Consider the following 22,618-nt stretch of genomic DNA (forward strand, 5'->3'; position numbering starts at 1 on the left):
GAACCCCTTTCTAATGCCTCTTCCTGTGGGAAGCTCTCCTTGATTTAGACTCCTCCCTGCCTCTCCCCCCAACGCCCACTACTGAGACTGTGAGGGGAGGCTTAGGGCAGCGAAAGGAGCATCAACGACCCTTGACTCTGAGAAGGGTCAGACCTGCCTCCCCCAAGTGTGTGTGGCCTTGAGAAAAAGCCCCGCCGATTCGCTAAGCTCTGAAGATGGGGCTGTGATCTGTGTGGTCAGGGAAGTGGGGGCTCCTTTCCCCCGTCTCTGAAGTTTCAGGGGTCTGTGGGGAGGGACAGGCAGACTAGGTGCTGAATCTCTAGGCTGCCCCCAATTTGCATTTGCCTGGCAGCCTGGGGGTGGGGTTCGTTCCTGGAGACTGGATGGGAGCCAGGCTGAGAGGCACACAGCCCTGCTCTCAGCTCCACTCTCCCCACCTCTCCGCTTGCTTCTCCCCCAAAGTGCCTGGGGTGAGCCAGGAGGGGGCTGCCTGGCCCCAGGACCCACTCCCTAGACTAGGACAGTCCTAGGAGACCCTCTGTCCCCTCATAGTCCTCAAGTAGTACCTCCTGCCCCCCAACCTCCTGTGCCAGCAGCTCAGAATCCATTCCGGGGGTGAAGAGAAGAGAGTCCGATGATCAGGAGGAACAGGATGGGCTGAGCGGGCTGAGCCGTCCAGGCGGCAGAGAGGAGGCTGTGTCCCGAGAAATCCCCAGGATGCCCCCTCCCCCCATCCTGGCTAGGAGGTGGACCTAGAGTGTCCTGGGTGTGTCCTAAGTGCGTGTTAGGTGTGCCCTGGTCCTGACCCTCAGTGCACACCTTTCCAGGTGGGTACAGGAGGATCACCTGAGCCCACAGAGTGAGCCTGAGGCGGCGTCTGCCACACGGTGGTGGATCAGGAACAGCAATTGCTGTTGTCTCCACAGAGGCTGTATAGTGTCAAGGAAAGGGTGTAGACCTGAGCCAGACAGCCTGGGTTCAGTGCCAGGCCTGCCACGTTCAAGCTGTGTCACCCCCGGTACACGTCACCCAGCTGCGCCTCAGTTTTCTCACCTGGACACCTGAGTAATTGGGTAATTGAGAAAGTGACAGGAGGGAGCAGTGCCAGGCACCCCATAAGGCTGTCATCACGGGGCCTCTGTGGGGGCCTTTCCCATGGCCTTCCTAGGTTAGAGTTGCTCTGTCCTGGCCTGTGAGCGCTGATCCACGCGGGGCCCACCGACACCTGGTACCTCCACAGACAGGGGCTCCTACTGTGTGCTGTGTGAAACCAGGTCCTGAACCCCAAGAGCTTGCTCTTGAATGGGGGAGATGGACCAGTTTTCCCGAGGCTGGAGAGAGGGGTCCTCGCCAAGCTGTACTCAGTGTCCCCAACCTGCGCAGCCCTGCTGTGACCCTCACGTCCCTCTGTCCTGCATTCCAGTGCAGGGACTTCACGGCCCACACGGGCTACGAGGTGCTGCTGCAGCGGCTGCTGGATGGCAGGAAGATGTGCAAGGACGTGGAGGAGCTGCTGAGGCAGAGGTGAGCCTTGGGCGGGGAGGGATGTGGCCGAGCCCGCAACCCAGAAGCTGTCTGTGTCAGGAGTGTGACTGTCCTGTTCGTCCCAACCTGGGCCTCCCTGACATGGGCGTGTGTTCTGATGTTCCTTCAGATCTGCCTGTGTTTGGCCAACACTTATCTAGAGAAGGGCTGGGGGCTTAACCTTCCCAAGGAGGAGCCCACAGGGCCAGCCAGCCCCCAGAGGCTGAGCAGGTGGACGCTCAGGTCCCCTGCAGCCAGCTGTCTTGAGTCAGGATGGCAGAAGCGGAGGAGACGCAGCACTTGTGCTGTCCTTGCAGGGCCCAGGCAGAGGAGCGGTACGGCAAGGAGCTGGTGCAGATCGCCCGGAAGGCAGGTGGCCAGACGGAGATCAAGTAAGAGCCCTTCTGCTTTGCCAGGCACTTTCTGGGCTTTTGGACGGGGTTTAGGGCTTCTGGGCATGAGGTGGACGGGGCTTGGTGGGTGGCAGGGGGAGTGCGCAGCCAGAGGAGGGGTGCCTGGAGGATCACCCTTTGGGAATCGGGCCCTGTGGGTGGGTGGGGGGAAGACAAGCCAGCAGTCTGAGCGGCAAGGAGGCCCTGGGCAGGGGGCGGAGGTCATCTGTCCTCAGGTGCCTGCAGCACAGCCTGCTCAGCCTGGGCGGCCTCCATCCGAGCCCTGGGAGCCCTGAATGGCAGTTTGGGCTCCTCGGGCTTCCAGGAGGGAGGTGTGGCCTGAGACGGAGCGGGGGCAACTCCTCACCCATATTAGCTGTGTGACCCTGACAGTGACCTTGACAGTGACACTCTGCGCCTCCACTTCCTCATCCTCAAGCAGGATGATAATACAACGGTCCTCAGAGGGTTACTCGGGTCTAGGGCTCCGCTCAGGCCTGGCTCAGTGGGGAGGCAGTGAGAGCAGTGCCTCTGTGAAGCAGCTGAGCTTCTCTGGCCCCTGGCTGCAGACAGCGAGGGAGGATGCTGAAGGGGAGACGGTGATGGTTCGAGGGCAGCTAAGGAGAACTTTCTAACAGTGGAGCGAAAGGACTGCCGTGGGAGGTGTGGACGCTCCTTGCCAGGTGAGGACTGAGCCAGGCCGAGGGGCAGACAGGGCACTAGAGTCTGTGTCCTGGAAGGGCTCTGAGAGTCCTCCTCCTCCTGCCCAGGAGCCCAAACACCTGACCCAGGCTGCTACCGTCATAACAACCCCTCACCCTTGCCCCCAGAAGTCAGGCCTGGGAGTGTCTGGCTCTGGCCAAGGAACGTAGCCCAAGGCTCGTCAGCTGCGAAGCCTGGAACCAGGTCCCTCATCTGAGTGTCTGAGCAGGCAACGCTCTCTAGGTCTTCTAAAGACATAAGCAATACTAGCTCATTCCTGCTTCCAACCTGCAGCCAGAGCAAACTTGAGGGCTCGAGGAAGGGTGGAAAAAATGCTGTGAGCCAGGAGAGATGAATGCTCAACGCCTACGGTCCTGGGTTGGACTGGAAAGCAGGAACCGCAACTCCAGGAGCAAGAAGGCAGAAGCCCTGTGGCATTCGTGTTGTGGCTCAGAAGTAACCAACCAGACTAGTATCTGTGAGGACAAGGGTTTGCTCCCTGGCCTCGATCAGTAGGTTAAGGATCTGGCATTGTTGTGAGCTGTGGTGTAGGTTGCAGGTGGCTTGGATCCCGTGTGGCTGGGGCTGTGGCCAGCAGCTGCAGTTCTGATTCAACCCCTAGCCTGGAAACTTCCATATGCCGTGGGTGGGTGAGGCCCTTAAAAAAAAAGAGAGAGACAAAATTCAGGTGCTCTAGCCCTGCTCAGCCTTTGGGAGCTGTGTGACTATGGGCAAGTCACTTAACCTCTCTGAGTTTGGTTCTCACCTGTCCACTCCCGTGGGTTGTTGTGCAGATAAACAGGGCAGGAATCCAGGCTGGCTGCCAAGAGGGGCTCAGGACATGGTAAGGAATAAGTGGAAACCTGTGAGACCTTTCTTTGTCTTCCCAGGCAGGGGGTGGAATCTAGGGAGCAGGACCCAGGCGGAGTCCCTGCCTGCCTCCCGGCCTCAGGCCTGCTGGAAAAGGAGAACTTTCCCAGCAAGAGAGGAGACCTCCTGGAGGCAGTTGGAGTGGGTGCTCCAGGCAAGGCAGCGGGGGGTGGGGGGGGGGAGGTCGGGCTGGAGGCAGACTGTGTGAGGCACACTCAGGGGGCTGTGAGTCACCGGAGACTTAAACAGGGAAGGAGAAGCCAATGAAGAGAATAAAGAGGGAGCGGAGCCTGGAGGGCAGGGGGCGCTATACAGTATCTGGCCCCATCTTTAGAACTATGCAGTGGCCAGGGCGAGGCTCTGGGCAGCCCTGAGGCCCTTTGTGGTTATAGAAGGCTGAGTGGGACAAGATTTGCCCTGCCATATATGCTGTGTGACCCTGGCATGGTCACTCCCCCTCTCTGAGCCCTGGGTCCTCAGCCATGAAGGGTGACAGTCATACACAAGCATTGCTCTGTCAAGCAGAGAGCGCCAAGCCACAGCAAGGCTCCAGAAACAGCTGGGGTCTATCTGATCTCACAGGCCCCTCCATAAGTCAGATAAATCAAGCTCACTGGGCTTAGATTAGGGCTGAGGAGCCTGCCTGGCCAGCCTCGACCCTTTCCTCCCTGGCCCAGAGAGCTAGAGGCTGGAGTCCGTGGAGGGAGGGAGTAGATTCAGGCTTGGCCCCTGGAGCCTGGGCGGGGAGTGCCAGGGCCCCGGGCTCTGCCTATCCAGCATCAGGAGAGGCAGACACAAAACCCCCAGGGCCCTGCTGTGCAGCCACTTGAGTTCCGGAGCAGACGGGGAGCCGGGAGCCAGGAGCTGGAGCCAAGCTGCAGCAGCTGTAAAAACCGGCCCAGCCCTGAGTTCCCACTGAGTGGCACAGAACTGGGTGCACTGGGGAGAGCACATCCACTGGGAAGGGCGGACAGGAGAGGGAAGTGCCCCCTGCCGGAGGGCCCTATGGACAAAGGCTGAAGTGGGAAAGTTCAGGGCACAGTCAGAGAGTGACAGAAGCGGGAGTTGAACCATCCCGGCTCACTCGCTGTTTCCCTCAGGGCTGTGTCCCTTGCAGCTCCCAGCTCAGCTGACTAAGCACAGTAGGTGCTTAATAAGTGTTGCTTGTTGATCCTTGGGGCATGTACTAGGGTTGGTGAGACCGTTAAGTCATTCCTTTCCTGTTTTCATTTATTTGTTGCTCTTTAGGGCTATACCTGTGGCATATGGAGGTTCCCAGGCTAGGGGTCTAATCAGAGCTACAGTTGCCAGCCTACACCACAGCCATAACAACTCGGGATCCGAGCCGTGTCTGCGACCTACACCACAGCTCAGGGCAACGCCGGATCATTAACCCACTGAGCAAGGCCAGGGATCGAACCGGCAACCTCATGGTTCCTAGTCGGATTCATTTCCACTGTGCCACAATGGGAACTCCAAGTCATTCCTTTCTTGAACTGTGGGCCAAGCAGCCATCATCCACCCAAGCATTTATGGAGCACCTACTGTGTGCCATGCCCTAGGCTGAGCTGGAGGGATTCAGAATTTTAAAAATAAAGGGCACTACTGTCCTGAGGCCAGGGTCTAGCGCACTGAGGGTGCATCAGAATCTCCCTCCAGGGCCCTCTTATGCCCACCTCCTTCAGGAAGCTCTCCCAGACACTCCAGCCTTGCCTGACTGTCAGGGTCTTGGCTTAGATCAGGTCTCTGTCCCACACTAACCTGGAGGACTCTCTGTGGGTAGAGTGAATGGCAACCATGACAATATAGGGCGCTTCCTTGTTGCCACGGAGACTTGTGGGGTGTGTTTGGGGTCGACACCTGGCAAAGCTGGTCTGGCTGTTCCACAAGGGGGCTGGAAGCTCGTCCTCCAGGGCCCATTCCCAGTGGGGGGAAGCCCCCAGCCTCCTCATATCCCACGGGAAGCTCATTCTCAGCCCTGGGGAGGTTGGGCAGAGGCCAGGGGTGCACAGGCTGGACAGGACTGTGAACAAGGAGGACAAAAGCCAAGGGGTTGAGCGACCTCAGAAACAGCCCAGTGATGGCTGAGAGGGTAGAGCAGGCCAGCCTCCCCCACCTCTGCTGCTTAAAAATAGCACATTTCTGCGTCATCCCCAACCTCAGAGTGGCCAGTGGGCTGGAGACTCAGCCACATACACTAAAAGGAGGCCACTCTTGCCCTCGCCTCCTTCCCACATCAACTCGTGAGTTTCTGCTGGGTAGGGACAGTGGGGAGCACACAAATAAGACCTGGTTGGTCCCCAACTCCAGGGTCCCCACAGGCATTTTAAAGGAGCTCTAGGTGGGTGCATATCGCCTAAACCACACATCCAGCCCTGCAGAAATTTCACCCTGACTCTCCCTTCCAACCTCAGGGCCTTTGCTCTGGCTGTTGCCCCATTTTCCCCTGGCAAGTTCTGGCGGAAATATGCGCCCCCCCCCGAAAGCTATCATCTCCCCCTCTTATTCATCCTGCCCCGGACAGGGTGCTGAGGGCCCCTAACTCTGGACGCTGCCCGGGGTGGGGATTCAGGAAAGGAAGGGGAATCCAGGGGGGCAGGGATGGGGCCCGCTTCCTGTGAGCCCCTTTGTTGTACCCGGCAATGGATGGCCCCCAGAAGGGGGACGGCTTGAATCCTCGCCTCCCTGCCTCCCCCCTGTTTCTCACAGCCTAAAATACTGTGTTTTCTTGTCAGAAGAGACTTTCTTTGATGGTCTCTCTTCCTTTGAGCTTCAGAGAATGAGGATGTCGCTGAGGCTGTTGGAGGGAAAGAGTGGGGCCCTGTTCCCATTAGGACCCCTCTGAGGCCAGCTGCCAGCAGGGAGGCGAGACGACCTGTCTCCTGTCAGCTGGGAGGCAGGAGCCTCCTGGCCAGCAGGTGGGCAGGAGGTGAGGACACCGAAGCAGGGACTGCGAGGCGGTCCACACCACAGGATGGGGAGGAGGTGTAGAAGGAAGAACTTAGGCTGGAAATTCAGACTGTGCTTGAGACACATTTCCATGCTGAGTGTCCTGACAGCCAAATCAAAAAGGACAATGGCGAGTTCCCATTGTGGCTCAGTGGTAATGAACCCGACTGGTATCCATGAGGACACGGTTCGATCCCTGGCCCTGCTCAGTGGGTTAAGGATTCAGCATTGCCGTGAGCTGTGGTGTAGGTCACAGTTGCAGCTCTGATTCAATCCTTAGCCTGGAAACTTCCATATGCTGCAGATGCAGACCTAGAAAGAAAAAAAAGGGCAATGGGATGAGTTTCACACGAGAACACTCATGTCCCCATCCTTGACAAGCAATGGAGCCACAGTAGGCGGGAGCTGCGGGAAATCTGGTGATGAGTTCCCTGAGTGGCAGGAGCGGCGGGGGGGAACCTGGGAGGGATAGAAAAGCTAAGAAGTCTTTCTCTGGGGGCAGAGAAAGACTTCGCATGGTCCACAATGTCAGAGTTTAAGGCCATTCACCTGCGGAAAGTCTTTGCCAACAGACAATAGGCCACTGCTGGTCCTGGGAAAAGCTGAGGTCCTCCCCTCAGCCACAGAGCCGAGGCCACCTCCTTGAAAGTCTGGGCCCTAGAAAGAGGTGGTGTCCTGCGCCCTGCTGTATGAGTGGAACTGTGACAGCCTGAAGGTGCCTATGCTGAGAACAGGCAGGGCTGGGGCAGGAAGGCCTGCAGCCCAGCAGTGAGCAGGGTCAGGGAGGACAGGAGTGGTCACAGCCTGTGATCCTGCCCAGCTGTCCCCAGCAGAGGGAGGGCCCTTATCTGTGCAGCCCTCAAGGGTCAGCAAGCTCATGGGAGCAAGTGGGAGCCCAAGGTGAGCATGGACTTTGTCGCCATCAGGGCTGTCACGGGGTAGGAACAGACTGGATGTCCACCTGGCAGTGCTGTGAACTCAGGCAGCGGCTCCCAGCATCCTGTGTGTGTTGTCAGGGTTGGGGGGGAGGGTATGAGGCAGCGAGGGAAGGAGCAGCTGCCCCTCAAAGCCTGTGATTCCTTGCAGCCACCTCAAGACTGGGAGGTGGAACACGAGTGGGTTTGGAGTTGGGAAAAGCCTTGGAACTTATTGAACGTTGAGTTTGTTGTTCTGGATTATAAGCCTGGGGACAGTGGGGAGAAGAACCAGGCATTTCCTCTGTTTATGGGCTCACAGTTCAGTGTGGTGACAGACACTCAGTATATCAACCCAAGATGACAATGGGAACAAGTGCTCAGAAGGGACAGAGGAGAAGCCAGGAGAAGGTGCTGCACATAGGGAATTAGCATGTGCAAAGGCCCTGAGGTAAGAAGGAATGTGGCCTAGGGAAGGAACTGGTAGGTGGCCAAGTGACAGGACTAATAGGTGAGAAGTGAACCTGGAGGGAGGGAGGTGATGGGCAAGGGCTAGGGTGGTGGCGTGAGAGGTGGACGGATAGGAGATCTGTGAGGTGGAGAAGGATGGTTGAGTCAAGGGTGCCTGTGTGTCCGGTGTTCATAATCTAGTAGAGGGGGGCGCCTTTACTGAGAAGGGAGCCCTACAGGGGGAGCAGGTTTGGGGGGTGATGACTCCCATTTTGGATGCTCTGAGTTTGAGGTGTCTGTGAGGTGTGGGGTCCAAAGGGAGGTGAGGACCAGGCAGTAGACGTGCAGGCCCTGGGCTCTGGGAGGGATCTAAGCAGGATGTGGGGGTGTTGTGGGGTGGGGGGAGGGTAGATGTGGCCATGCTGGGCTAGAGAGGCTGTAATCATCATGGGGAGACTGAGGCAGGAGGTGAGTGTGGGGGCGATGAGCGGGATGGAGGGTGTAACTGCTGGCAAGGCATCCATTTGTCCTGGAGTCCTGACGCCTCCACTCCCTCCACTATGGCCATCACACCTCCCTCCTCTGATAAGAAGCAGAGGGCTGGCCTTGACCTGGTCCCACCTGGTTCCTCCTCTCACCAGCTGTGCGGCCATGGTCATTTTCTTCACCTCTCTGACTCTTGTTTTTCACATCTGTAAAATGGGAGTAATGATGGCACCCTCCCTGGCTGGCAGAGTTGTGAGGACAATAATTTAGGCCAAGAATTCTCAGTTCTTATATCAGCGGTACCTGGAGCCTTGTCAAAACGGTGTGCTGGGCCCCCACCCCCCAGCTTCTGCTTCGGGAGGACTGGGGTAGAGCCTAAGAATCTGCGTTTCTAACAAACCCCCAGGTGATGCAGATGCTGCTGGTTTGCTGCTCCTCCATGGCCTCAGTTTCCCTAACTGACCTGTGGGAGGAGGGAGCTCCCTGCCAAGCCTGACTTGCAAGGATTGCAGGAGAGGAGGGCAGGTGGGCAGGGCTGTCTCACTGGGTGTCATGCGGCGATAAGGCCACCAGGGGGCGCGCGCGCGCTGCTTCGCGGAGCGGCGGGGTGGAAGCTGAGAGCCCGCTGGGCCTGTTTCCCTAATATGCCCAATTGGCTATGGCTCCTCAGGAGTCCTGGTGAAGGGGGCAGCCGCAGTATGTATTTTGCCTCCTTAGTTAAGGGACCATAAACACAGGCGGAGAATTTTACTCCTGAGAGCCGACAAGCCTCACTTCAGGGCCAATCTAGAGCCCCACACACCAGCTCTGTCTGGGTGCTTGGAGACTCACCCACCGGCCCAGGCCGGGCATCCCTCACACACATGTGCTCATGATCAGTTTGCTCCTCACGCCCACGGGGCGGCAGGGAGTGGGGGAAAGGGAGCCTAATCTATGGGGCTGCTTCAAGGGGACCCCCTACCTGAAGGCGAACCAACAGGAGGTTTCTGATAATAGGGGACATGCATTAAGGTCTTAGATAGAGTGTTTTGAGGGCATAGCTCAGGTCAGGTTCAGGAGTCTGAGGAATCCCCCCCAGGATGCCTCTGGTTGTGCAGATGTGGGCTCAGCAGAGGGAGGCCTAACAACAGCAGCCCTTGTAAAGCACCTGCTTTGCACCAGGTCCTGACAGAGGTACTCTATACATATGAATTCATTTGATCCTCACAACCATTCTGTTTGTGCTGTTTTTATCCCCATTTGGCAGAAGGGGAAACTGAGACACAGGCTAAGGAACTTGTCCAAGGTCACACAGAGAGTGAGTGGCAGGGTTTGGACTGAACCCAGACCATCTGGCTCCAGGGTCGGCTTCTAATGCATGTGGGAGTCCAGAGTGGGAGGCCCCTACCCAGGTTCCTAGCCTGGGAGTACGAGTCACCTCCCTCCTCTGCCAGGAGGTGGTGCTCACCCCTCTGAGAGGCCCCTGTGCCTGACAGGCTGGGGCAGGCACTTCCCTGTCAGTTCTATTCTGACCCAAGGATCCCTGTGCCTCCTGGTGCCCCTCACCTCCCAGCAGACAGGACGGGGTTCCAAGGGAGCTCGACACCTCCGCTCGGGCCTCAGCTCGATTTGTAGCTCTGGGAGAGACCCCCTCTGCAGGACTGCCAGATAAAATACAGAATGCCTCGGTAAATTTGAATTTCAGATAAATGACAGATATTTTAAAAATGTAAGTATATTCCAAATATTACCAGGGGCATGCTTATATTCAAAAAGTATTTGTTGTTTATCTGAAATCTGAACTTAACTATCCGACATTTTTATTTGCTCCATCTCGCAATTCTACTTGGTGCATTACCCTCACCTCCCATGCCCAGCGCCACCTGCTTCCCTTCCTGCTCTCCCTGTCAACCCCTGGAGTGGACAGTGCCTACATCTCTGCTCTAGACTGGCCACCTCGATGCTTCCTGACTCCTCCTGCTGGGGTTTTTAAGGCACCCCAAGCCTGGTGCACCCTAAAGTAACTCCCTATCTTCCCTCCTGGGCCCCACTCAGAGGTGTCCCTTCCAGCCGCCCAGCCAGGGACCAGGGATGCCCTCAGCCTCCTGATGTCCTCACTTGTACATCCTTTTCATCCTGTCCTAAAGCCCCCACATCTCTCTCCTGCAGCACCCCTGCCTGCTTGTCGCCCCCATTCCACTCCCTTCAAAATGTCCTCAGGCCACCTGCCAGGTCTGAACCCCACCTTCTCCTGCTTCAGTTCATTCTGAAGAGAGAAGAGGACTACTGGGGAGGGACTCTGGGGGGCAGGGGGCTGGGGACGCCCAGAAGCCAGGAGCCTTCCACCACAGTGGGAGCTTTTGACTACTTTGTATTTTCCAAAGAGAGCTTTGCCTTCCAGAAATTCCAGCTTGGGCTCTGAGGGGATGGTCACAGTCTGGCCAGAGAGTCCCTTGGATCGAGATCGGTGTGTGTGAGTGACCTAGCGCCCTCCCACCGAAGTAAAAGTCCCTGGGCCCAGCCAGGACTTCAGGTTCTGCCCCGCTGTCCTCCTGCTGACCCTGGTCTTTCTGTTTTGCAGCTCCCTGAGGGCCTCCTTTGACTCCCTGAAGCAGCGTAAGTCCCACCTCTCCCCACCGCAGGCTGCAGGGTGACAGGACCCTCTGGGAACACGGTATCCTCATAGCTGGAGATGGATGGATCGTGGCTGGGAGGGGTTGTTGTGAGGCTGGTGGAGACACCCTGTGGGGTTGGGGCTGGGCTGGTCCAGGTGGGGGCGAGTGTGTGAGCGGCTGGGGCCCATCAAGTCTGACACCAGCAACTGACGTCCCTACTCTGCCCCCAGAAATGGAGAACGTGGGCAGCTCCCACATCCAGCTGGCCCTGGCCCTGCGCGAGGAGCTGCGGAGCCTGGAGGAGTTCCGAGAGAGGCAGAAGGAGCAGAGGAAGAAGGTGAGGCAGTGCCGGGCGTGGACCCAGGTGGGAGGAGGCCTTTGTCACTGTGGAAGTGGTGGGGGATGGGCTCTCCTCCTGGAAGGTGGGGGGACTGCACCCCAGGCTTGGAACAGGGCCCAGCTCTCAGGCCTAAAAGCCCGACCGTAGGTCTTCCCACTGAGCTGTCTTCTACCAAGAAGAGGGAAAGATGTTAACATTTTTTTCTGAAAATTTTTTATTGACGTATAGTTGATTTACACAATGTTGTGTTAATTTCTGCTGTGCAGCAAAGTGATTCATTTGTACACACGTAGATATTCTTTTCACATTCTTTTCCATGATGATTATCACAGGATATTGAATACCGTTCCCTGTGCTCTACAGTAGGTCCTTGTTGTGATCCATTCTCTGTGTAATGGTTTGCATCTGCTAACCCCGAACTCCCAGTCCTTCCCTCCCTCTTGGCAACCACAAGACTGTTCTCTATATCTGTGAGTCTGTTTTTGTTGTGTAGATATATTGACTTGCGTTGGATTTTAGATTCCACATATAAGGGATACCACACGATATTTGTCTTTCTCTGACTTCGTTCACTTACTATGAGAATCTCTAGTTGCGTCCATGTTGCTGCAAGTGGCATTATTTCATTCTTTTTTTATGGCTGATAGTATTGCATTGCATAGTCATTGGTCATTTTGATTATCCTACTTCCACTAGGCTGTAGAGGGTCCCTGACAGCTTGGGGGTATCCGAAGGAGGGGGTCACCAGAAACTGGTCCTGAGCTGAAGGATCAGGGTTGTTTATCCGGGAGAAAGGAGGACTTGGGCGAGTCAGTCACGGCAGCCATTCTGCAGGGCTGCCTGAGGCTGAAGGGAATAGAGCTTGCAAGTGGTGGGGGTGCTGAGTTTACCTTAGCATCCAAAAGTGCTTTTCACTCATCTGTAGGGTGTGGCTGTCCCTAGATAGAGGGACCGCATGGAAAGGAAGTGGGAGGGATGCAGCAAAGGTTGGATGGGAGGTGGGCTTGGTGACCTCTGTGTCCCAGGGCCCCCTCCCAAACCTGAGACTCTGACTGGTGGAGCTCATGGCCCTCTGGGAAGGCACATGGGCCTCAGTGATGAGGGTGGTGCCTTGGACGGGGGCGGGGAGGCCAGCACACAGATGTACTTCTTGCTTGGAGAGGAAGGATCATTGTAAACTGTCCAAGGAACTGGAATGGAAGAATCCACTCAACGGAGCTGGGAAGGGGAAGAAGGAGATAGTTCATGGCTGGGACTGAGTGTCCCGGCCAAGCCACTTCCCCTGTCTGTGCCTCCGTTTCCCTCTTGCAGGATGGGACACTTATGTCCACCTCCCAAGTGTTGGGGACCCAGACCAGAACCAGCCCCCCTCAGTCTTCACAGGCAGGGTGCCAGCTCCAATTAGAGGCTCTGACCACAGAAATTCAGTGTGGCTGCACCCCCTGTCTGCCCATCTAGCTAGTTGGGGTTTCAGCCTTTCAGGATTCTAAATTTGGGTTCCTGAGCAGACTGTGGGTCCCCAAAGCCAGCCACAGAAACTGGCCTGGCCTTGAGGTGCAGGAGCAGAGGCCTTCTCTGGGCTGAAACTTGCCTGCGAAACATCTGCTGTGACCGTGAGGCCCCAGGATGGCTATTTTGAGCTTTCCTGTGGCCAGTGAGACTGTGATGTCTACAAATAGCTGTTTTGGACAGTGACACCTTCCGCAGAGTGGCCAGGTCCTCCACAAGCAGAGGAGAGCTATGATGCAGTGTGTGGGGAAGACTGCCTGCATGTGTGTGCACACATGTGCATGTATGGACATGTGTGTGTGCCCAGGAGAACATGGGTGTGTGTGTGTGTGTGCACACCTGTGAACACATGCATGTGTCTTGGTGTGTGTGTGTGTTGGACCAGGTGGCTTCCTGAGGCCTTGTCGCTGACACAGGCCCCACTGTGACCCCAGGCACAACTTGGCTATAGCCCTGACACGAGGGGTGTCTCATTCCCTCATTTCCAGTTCCTGCCAGGCACATCCTCCATCTGAACGAGGAGCACGGGAGGCAAGGTGGGGGTGCAGAGGCCCCGTGTGCTTGCGTGTGTGGCCATGACTAAATTTGGGGTGTGTGTTCACCTGTGTGCAGAGGCTCATGGCGGGGGGTGGCACTTGGGAGAGGTGTGTGAAGGCCTTGTGTGTGCAAGTATGAGCAATAGGAACCTTTTAGCGTGTACTTCTGCGCATGGGTGGAACTCTGTGCGCATGTGTACACGGAGCATGATGGCTGTGAGCGGGACAGGGGCGCATGCGTGCATGCAGGCTGGGCGTCCCCAGCTAGAGGTGAAGTCTGGACAGGTCTGTAGCGAGAGGCTACGATGGCACATCCGTGCCTCGGGCTCCCCGCTTTCTGCTCTGAGAGCTGGTTGCGAAAGAGCAGGTCCTGGAAGAGGGGGGTCTTGGTGCCACCCCCTTCAGAGCCAGTAGGGGATGCTGGGCCTCATCCCAGGGACAGCCGTCCTCTTGACCTAGGGGAGTGTCCCGAGGCCACAGCCCCATGCTCAGAGCTTCGTGTCCCCCGCAGTTCGAAGCCGTCATGGACCGTGTCCAGAAGAGTAAGCTGTCCCTCTACAAGAAGGCCATGGAGGTGAGTGCCAGGGCCTTGGGCCTGGGGGTGGCAGGGCTCAGGGTGTGGATCCCAGGAGCCCTGGGCTGGGCACAAGGGACAGGGCTGGCCTCAGGCCTCTGTCCAGCAACAGGCACAGTGGGGCTGGGCTGGGTCCACCTGCCCTTGGGAGCTCCTCCTGATGGGCAGGTAATTGGTCCCGACAGTGGTTCCCTGGGTCATCCATGCTGGCAGCAGGGGACTTGGAGGGATGAAGGGAGTGGGGACCCCTGAACTGTGTCTCCTAGGACAGAGTAAGGAGGAAAAAAATGGCTCTACAGGAGAGGATGGCATGTGCAGAGGCTGCCCCTGTGACAGTGCAGGGAGTTTTCAGGGCCCTGCTGGTAGTTTGATGTGACCACGCCCCTGAAGAGGCCAGGGCCACAGGCAGGGCTACCCTGTCCCCACTGGGAAGGGGCCTGGGCACACGATGCCCTTCTCCATCTCCATTCTGGACCCCCAGTCCCTGTCTGTGGTGAGGAAGCCCCTGCTCCATCCACACCCCCCAGCGGGTAGAAGAGAGGCTGAGCTCAGAAACCTCCCTCTGGGGCCTGTACGTCATGTGTCTGTGTTCCCCCCCCGCCCCCAGTCCAAGAAGACGTATGAGCAGAAGTGCCGGGACGCTGACGACGCGGAGCAGATCTTTGAGCGCATTAGTGCCAATGGGCAACAGAAGCAGGTGGAGAAGGTACGTTGAGCCACTGAAGCCACCTGGTGTCCCTGGGCTGAGACAGGGCGGGGAGTCAGGGCAGGGGTGACACAGACCCTTAAGGCAAGGTGTGCATCTGGAACACGCTGGCTGCTCCCCTCTCTCTGAACCTCCATCTCCCCATCTGTGAAATGGGTTTCCTGGAATCTCAGGGTCTAGATGGCGTCAGCTCGATCCACTTTGCCATGTCCAGGCTGCACCCAAGGTCCTTCCTCGGAGCAGGCCCAGAGCTCACAGGGCCATGAGAGCAGATGCTAACCCTCACATGACCCTTGGGAGAGGGGCTCAGTAGGCCCATGTCACAGAGAGGAAATGGGCCCAGAGATGGCGAGGAAGCAGCAGAGAAAGCACCCCCACCCGGAGTGGCCAGGCCCCAGCCCTTGTCGGCTCTGACCTCTAGGCCAGAACGGGATGTGGGAGCCTCCAGGGCCTGAGAATGCGTTTACCCTTGGCCCGACAGGAAAGCCAAGGCCCAGAGAGGGCAGGGGCCTGCGGGCGAGTTGGTGGCAGTGAGTCAGGACCAGAGCCCAAGCCCCAGGCAGTGGGTTCTGCAGTGGTCGTGGGGCCCCAGGTTGTTTCTTGCTCTAAGTCTCAGCATCTAGTTTTCACATCTGAGCTGCAGGTTTCTGGTTTATTCCTTTTTCATCAGAACCACCCTGTGGGCCCGTGGGGTGAGGCTGGAGTTAAACAAGGGAACTTGCCCATATGTGGCTCCTTAGTGTCCCGCTGGGTGGCCGGGGAGGCTGTGACAGGTCCCTTCTGAGATGCCCAGGGAGGCCAGGGACCCGGGGGCTGGGGCCTCAGCGCTGCTTTTCTGCTGTCTCCTCAGAGCCAGAACAAGGCCAAGCAGTGCAAGGACTCTGCCATGGAGGCAGGTACGTGGAAGGGCCCCTCCTCAGCCCAGGGGGTGGGGTGGCCCCACCACACACGCACATCCTTCACCCCAGGGACACTGTCACTTGCTCATCACTCTCACTTCCACATTTATGTGAGTAAAACAAAAACATTCATTTTCTTGCATTTGCCAGGACGGTTCTTGGTGGTTTGCACGTTTGAACTACTCCACACCACAACGGTGATCCCTGTCTTGATCCCCCTTTTTAACAGATGAGGAAACTCTGGTGGCACAGAGAGGTTAAGTAACTTGCTCAAGGTCACAGAGCGAGGAAGTGGTGATAACTGCAAATAGAAGCCCTCGGTTCCAGGGCCCAGGGCTCGGACAGCCACAGTCGAGGGAGACAGGCCCCCTCTCCTCGCACACACCGTTCTCGTACCCGCAGGTGTTCAGATATGCACACAGCCTTCTCAGGGCCTGTCTCCTCTATCTTTCTCCTGATGTCAGAAGCCCCCCACACCTCTTGTCTCTGCCGGCACAACTCCTAGGACAGAGCGTCTCCTTGCTCTCTTTCCCTGGGAAGCTCTCCCTTCTGGTGGCACTGCCTTTCCCAGGACCCAGCTTCTCCCTTGGCTGGGGGACAGAGGTCATGGCCTAAGCCCCCCTGGCTTCCCAGCCCCACAGCTCCTGATGCCCCTTCCGCCCCTCCTTGTGTGCTGCCCTCGCTGAGCCTGTTTCCCATCTGGAAAGTGAGATGGTGGGAGCTGGGATGGCGAGAGGCCTGACTGACTTTGGGTGTACAAGGCTCTGCCCCAGCCCCAGGCCGCCGGAGCACAGTGGGGAGCTGAGTCACCTGAGAAGAGCGGGACCAGCATGGTGGTGGCCCTGCCGAGTGTGCCAATGGGTGCGGGCAGTGGGAGGCGGGCACCCAGGCAGGGGCGGCCTCCCTGAGGACCCCCTGTGCTTCCAGAGCGGGTGTACAGGCAGAACATCGAGCAGCTGGAGAAGGTGCGGGGCGAGTGGGAACAGGAGCACCGGGCCACCTGCGAGGTGAGTGACCCCCAGGCATGGAGCCTCTTGCTCAGCTACATCGCGGGAGCCACCACCCCTGCTCTGGCTGCTTCAGGGGGAGATGAGGCAGTGGGGTGGGGGGGGGGAAGGCATTGCTCCTTCATTCCCTCACTCATCCACTCATCCCATGGGCCCTGTGCAGGGGCTCTTCTTGCAGACAGGCATCCTTTGCCCCTTTTGGCTGAAACCAAAACTGAGGCGCACGCAGACCCTGTAGCTTGCCCGGGCTCTGCTGAGGGCAGCAGGCCTCAGGATTCAGGGTCCAGGGCTCCCTGTACACCACGCCCCAGAGCTGTGGTGGGGCCTGGAGGAAGGGCTGGGGGCAGGAATCCCACAGGCTGCTCCCTTCCCAGAAGCCTCAGGGGCTGGCAGAGGTGGGGGTGGGGCTCTCCAGGAAGAATCCTTCCTTTAGACTTGGCTCTCAGCAGAGGGGGTCTGGCCTGGCCCAGCCCGGTAGCACCCCCCCGCCCCAGCTTCTCCCCTTACTCCCCCCAGGCCTTCCAGCTGCAAGAGTTTGACCGGCTGACCATCCTCCGCAATGCCCTGTGGGTGCACTGCAACCAGCTCTCCATGCAGTGCGTCAAGGACGACGAGGTGGGGGCCAAGGGCAGGGAGGGGAGGGGGTGAGTGGGGGTGTGAGGGGAGGGCAGCCTCTGGGCAACAGCGCACCCAGGGCCATCTGAGCCATCTGCACACCTAGTCCTCTGTGGTCCGAGCCCTGGCCCCAGCGGTCTCAGACCTCAGCACTGAGCCTCTGCCCTGGGGCCCCGAGGACAGGGAGTCAGCAGGCACAGGGCCACAGCCTCTGCCCAGAAAACTGCTTTGCAGGGACCCTGGTGTCTGCTCACCCTGCTCCCTCTGCTGGGTTTGGGAAGGCAGGTGGACTTAGCTGCTCAGGTCTGCAGAGAAGCTGTGGTACCCAGGGTTGTTCTGCTCCAGGCCTGGTGCTTGCAGGAGCCAAGGTCCAGTCCCTCCTCTGCCCCCAGACACCTCAAGGGTGCCCTGGTTGCCCCCTGACTGAGCTCGACATGTCGGATGTGTCCTCCTCAGCAGAGAGGGCCTGCCACCTCCCCCCGGCCCCCTGGGCCTGGACCTCTGCTGACGCAGCCCTGGAGCCATGGACCCTCTCTCGAGGCAGCCCGGACTCCCTGATGCCAACTGCTGTCCCCTGCCTGACCCCTTCTGCCCATGGGGGGTGGAGTTTTGGGGTTTTCTCCACAAGTGACTTGAGCCCACCTGGTGGCCTCCTCATGGCAGAGGAAGGGGTGTGGGCTCTGAATCGTCTCATACTGGATCCAAAGCCCAGCACACTGAACTCCTGCTCTGTGACCTTGGGCAAGTCATCCTTCTCAGAGTTTCCTCATCTATAAAGTGAGCAAGTCGCATCTACCTCAGAGTGAGGTAAATCCCTTGCAAAGGAACTGGCACGCAGTAGGTGTTCAAAAGCCAGGAGAAGCTGCCAGCCAGCGCTCTAACCCTCCAGCCTCTGCTCTTTCCCACCCCCAGCTCTACGAAGAGGTGCGGGTGACACTGGAAGGCTGCAGCGTGGACGCTGACATTGACGGCTTCATCCAGGCCAAGAGCACGGGCACCGAGCCCCCAGGTGAGGGCGGCCTGCAGGCAGCACAGCCTCTGGGCCCAGGCCCGCCTTCCCTGCAAGGCCTGGCTTGAGTTCTCTGAGCTTCGGGCCCAGACAGAGCTGGGGTGGCTCACAGCTCCCTTCTGGGTGAAGGAGCAGACCCGAGAGAGAGCTTAGGGACAGCAATCCCCTGTCCTCTGAGAAGATGAGCAGGGCCAAAGAACCCTGGACACAGAACGGGGAGATAAGGAGCCTCCTCTGCGCCCAGCCTGTTTGCCCCACTAAATCTTGAGTCTGGAATATTCGCTCTTGGCGGTACCCACCGTGGGATCTTGCATGGGAAGTGAGAGGGGGGGCCCCCTCGTCAGGCACAAGGCAGGCTGGGGCAAGGCCAGGAAGGTGGGGCCCCAGCCTGGGTCTCTGTCTGGGGAGAAGAAGGGGTGGGGAGTGGCACGTGTCCTGCCTGCCCTGCCCTCGCCACCCTGGGCCTCACAGGCCTGCTGTGTCTGCAGCTCCGGTGCCCTACCAGAACTACTACGATCGGGAGATCTCCCCGTCATGTGGCAGCCCCGGTGTACAGCCATCCTGTGGTATGATAAAGAGGTGAGCCTCCGCATGATGCCAGCCAGCTGGGATCGAGGCTGGGCAGAGGGGGCAGGGTGGCCGGGAAGTGAGGCCAGCCTCTCCTCCTGCAGCTGGCTCTTCCATATGTATTTATCGAGTATCTGCGGTGTGCCTGGTGCTGGGTGCTCTTTGGGGACAAGACAGGCTCAATCTAGCCTTGTGACACCCTCGGCCCAAGGGGACCTAGGCATTAAATAATCCCCCCCACTTATTCACTGGCGACTGTGCTCAGAGTTCCGGCGGCAGCTCCTTCGCCCTTGGGGGAGGCTGGAGCACAGAAGTCTTGGCGCTCCCGAGGCTCCGCAGGGAGCAGGTACTGAGATGTCTACAGGGTGAGGGTCCGGAGAGCACTGCTGGGGAGGGAAGAGCCACTGGGACCACCCCTTGGGGAGCCCTCCTGGTGAGGGGCACCCCATAAATCACCCGAGGGCCCCCTGCCTCATCCTCCCCCCAGCGCTCACCTGCTTTTCCTCCGTCCCCAGGTTCTCTGGGCTACTGCACGGAAGTCCCAAGAATGCTTCGCCAGCAGCTTCTGCGGGTAACTGGGGGGGGCAGCTGTCACCCAGGGGGGAAAGGGGGGGATGCCTACTTGGCACAGATGGACCCCCCAACGGTTGAGGTCGGGCAGAGGCTGAGCCAGGTCTGGGGAAGCTTCACGTCCGGGGGGCCTCCAGGGACCTGTTTTTTTGCTAAGAGGCGGGTACCAGGCCTCACCCTGCTCTCAGCCTCCACAGAGACCCTGACTCCTATCCCCGATCGGAATGAGGGTGTCTACGCTGCCATCAACGTGCAGGAGGCACCAGGACCCCCCACCCTGCCAGCCCAGGACTACAGGGCGCTCTATGACTACACAGCCCAGGTGAGCGTCCCCCGCTCCATCCCCTCGCTAAGAGGGCGCTGGTAGCCCAGAGGTTGGGAATATGCTGGGCGGAGGCCCTTAGAACAGCACTCGGCATTTATGAGGGGGCCCAGCCCGTACCTGCTGAGTGAAAAGTGCTGAATGGCGCGAGGGCCCGGGGCTGGTCACGCACACATGTCCAGAAAGCCGTGGGCATTGCACGGGCCTACGCTCATGTGCAGGCAGGCTGCCGGAGTCGGGGCTGCCTAAGGATGTGGTGTGATGCTCGGGCTAGGTCCCCACGCGTGAGGGCCTTGTTCTCCACGACCCTGGGTGCCAGAACAAGCCATGGCCAGAGCGAGGCTTAGCTGTGCCGGGGTTGATCTTCTGAGGCCCACAAGGGGAGGATGAGTAAAAAAGCCCCAGGACAGCTGTGCCCAGATCCTAGAGTCTAGTCTGTTCCTTGCTTTAAGGTGAAGGGTACAGAGCTGGACCTCAAACCTGCTGGGGCTGAGCGGCCCGGGGGAATGACGCTGTGCTTATATTGCAGTGGCAAGCGGAGGAGGGGGCACAGCAAACACACTTGCCCCTGACTTGCTGGGCTGCTGTGTCTGCAGTGGGGACAGGGACAGGGAGCAGCAGGAGGTAGAGCAGGAGAGAAGCCCCAGGTTGTGGGAGGCCCCCAGTTACAAACCAGAGGGGACAAGAGGCTGAGTCCCACAGGATACCCCGCATGCTACGTCTCCAAGGGCTGCCATAGCCCAGAGAATGGCCTGGTCTTGCAGCCCCAGGAGGCCAGCAGGTCTCAGCTCACAGCCCACCTGAGACAGGCTGGCACTTACTGCCCAGGTTGAGGGTAATGCCGGATCAGAGGCCCTCCCAGCGGGCACCTGCAGGCTGACGTGCTTTCACTCTCTTGCCCAGAATCCTGATGAGCTGGACATCACTGCAGGGGACATCCTGGAGGTCATCCTAGAAGGGGAGGATGGCTGGTGGACGGTACAACGGAACGGGCAGCGTGGCTTTGTCCCTGGCTCGTACCTGGAGAAGCTTTAAGGAAGGGGCAGTAGCCCACATCTGGACCTGCCCTGCCCATGGGGCCGGCAGTGCCCCCGTCAAGACGGAGCCTGCCCTCCCAGAAAGGGTGCTGGCCGCTCCTGGGCAGTCTTTCCCACAGGGAATAAAGGACTGCTTTTCCCCCTCCTTGCTCCCGTGTCCAAGTGCTCAATGTGGAGGAAGCAAAGGCGGGGAGAAGTCCAGGCGAGCAGAGCTTTCCGTGTGCAGTGTCATCACTGAGGCCCCAGCCTGGCTCTGTCCCAGGTGAGCTGGGAGTGGAGCGGTACCCTGGGAACTGCCAGGGAGACGCATTCACAGTGGGCCATGGGGGAAGGTGGCAGGGGTCAGGGAGGAGGGGCTCGGGGGAGCTGCGATGGGGAGACCGGGCTTCCTGGGGTCAGAGGGACTAGAGCAAGGCAGCAGCAGATGGGACACAAGGAAGACCAGAGCATCGGGGATCATTCTGGGGATGAGCCGAGCTTTGTTCGGGGCAGGAAACAGGTGATGGGTGTGCCGAGGTGCAGGGGCTGTGCGCGTTAAAGAGTCTGGGCAGGAGGCCTAGAGGCCTGTGGATGCAAGTGATACTCACTGTTTTCCAGACCCAGCTGGGCCTGGGGAAGCCACCGCTGCCCATCCGTGCAGGCTGACCCTGGGCACAGAGGTGGTCAGGCTCCTCTTGTTCTTGATGCTCCTTAGGGCTTTGTCTTTTTGGACCAGGCCCCAGAAACAACTTCTGCTGCTGACCAAGGCCTGCCAAAGCTCTGTTCCAGCAGCACCAAAGGCCTTGGGAGCAGGGGCTAGGGAGAGAGACAGTGGGAACCAGCAGCTCCTGAGTCCAGCTCCCAGCCTGTGGGACCCCCAACACTCTGCCAGCACAACAGACCAGCAGCCCACTCTGATCAGGGCAGGCCAGAGGCCGGGGGCGGGGGGCATGTTCTCCTCCACTGGGCACCTTGAGAGACTGTCACTGTCCTTGTAGACCATCTTCCTCTGGGACTGCTCATTTCTTTGCTTGCTCATTCTCACACCTTTGTGCCCCCGACTCCCGAGCGAGCAGGAGGCGGAACGCCTCAGACACTGGCTTGACTCAGGAGCTCTTGACCAGGCTGAGGGGAACAGTCCAGAGAGTTGAGGACAGTACAGGAAATGTCCCATTGTGCAGAGTAGTCATGAGGCTTCTGGGAACAGCTGACCGAAAGAAGCCAAGGAAATGGGGAAACTGTTCCAGGAAAGGAAAGACAGGGGTTCCTTTCTGCTCCCGCCTGTGATGGCCTCACAGTGGGAAGGGACAGAGAAGGGAGGGAGGGACATCAGGAATCAGAGCTTGAGGAGACTCAGGGGGAATCTCATCTGATCTCCTGCATGGCCCCTTCCCTGCCACTCCTGGGCACAGGGCACCGCAGGCAGTTCCAATAGCTCTGTGATGGGGGAGCTCATGGCACCCATGGAAGCCTGCTGTGGACCTGCGGCTCCCCACTGGTTCTGGCTCTGCCTGGCCAGCAGTCCACCTGGCGGCCAAACCAGGAACATTCCACGCAGTGAGGCAAACACGGATGCCAGAGTAGCAGTCCTCTGACCAAGTTCTGCCCTAGGAAGGGGACTGTCCTTGTGTTTACCGCAGATGTCCGTCTCCGTGCCCTCCTCTGCATCACATGAGGAAAAAAAAAGCAGGTCTGATTAAACAATACCAGCTAAGAGAGCTGGGCTTTCTGTTTGGGGGAGGGAAAGTACCTTTGGATTGTGGCCTCTCACCCACGGTCTCAGGTGTGTGAGTCCCTCAAAAGTCTAGGGAGTTTCCGTCGTGGCTCAGTGGTTTACAAACCTGATGAGTATCCATGAGGATGTGGGTTCGATCCCTGGCCTCGCTCAATGGGTTAAGGATCAGGCGTTACCGTGAGCTGTGGTGCAGGTCGCAGACGTGGCTCGGATCCTGCGTTGCTGTGGCTGTGGCATAGGCCGCAGCTCTGATTTGACCCCTAGCCTGGGCACCTCCAAATGCCTCAGGTGTGGCCATGAAAAAAAAAAAAAAAAAGAAGTCTACAAAGCAG

General features: G+C 58.6%; 1 protein-coding gene across 5 annotated transcripts in view; it reads left to right on the forward strand.

The window, feature by feature from the left end:
* The window catches only part of PSTPIP1 (proline-serine-threonine phosphatase interacting protein 1), a 42,297-nt gene extending 21,580 nt beyond the window's left edge, over nt 1–20,717 (forward strand). The window contains exons 2-16 of one of the 5 annotated variants that reach the window (XM_047796477.1): nt 1,424–1,524; nt 1,842–1,916; nt 10,848–10,882; nt 11,112–11,218; nt 13,778–13,840; nt 14,448–14,546; nt 15,397–15,442; nt 16,373–16,452; nt 16,969–17,067; nt 17,980–18,076; nt 18,565–18,655; nt 18,909–18,989; nt 19,159–19,214; nt 19,411–19,535; nt 20,439–20,717. In XM_047796477.1, coding sequence (XP_047652433.1) covers nt 1,424–1,524; nt 1,842–1,916; nt 10,848–10,882; nt 11,112–11,218; nt 13,778–13,840; nt 14,448–14,546; nt 15,397–15,442; nt 16,373–16,452; nt 16,969–17,067; nt 17,980–18,076; nt 18,565–18,655; nt 18,909–18,989; nt 19,159–19,214; nt 19,411–19,535; nt 20,439–20,570 — 1,287 coding nt within the window. In that variant the 3' untranslated portion in view covers nt 20,571–20,717. Of the gene's footprint in view, nt 1–1,423; nt 1,525–1,841; nt 1,917–10,847; nt 10,883–11,111; nt 11,219–13,777; nt 13,841–14,447; nt 14,547–15,396; nt 15,443–16,372; nt 16,453–16,968; nt 17,068–17,979; nt 18,077–18,564; nt 18,656–18,908; nt 18,990–19,158; nt 19,215–19,401; nt 19,536–20,438 lie in introns of all 5 variants that reach the window. The other 4 variants (XM_047796476.1, XM_047796478.1, XM_047796479.1 and 1 more) reach the window with 4 other exon arrangements.
* The last annotated feature ends 1,901 nt before the right edge of the window (nt 20,718–22,618 follow it).

Source organism: Phacochoerus africanus, chromosome 9 (genome assembly GCF_016906955.1).
Source record: "Phacochoerus africanus isolate WHEZ1 chromosome 9, ROS_Pafr_v1, whole genome shotgun sequence".
Lineage (NCBI taxonomy): Eukaryota > Metazoa > Chordata > Mammalia > Artiodactyla > Suidae > Phacochoerus > Phacochoerus africanus.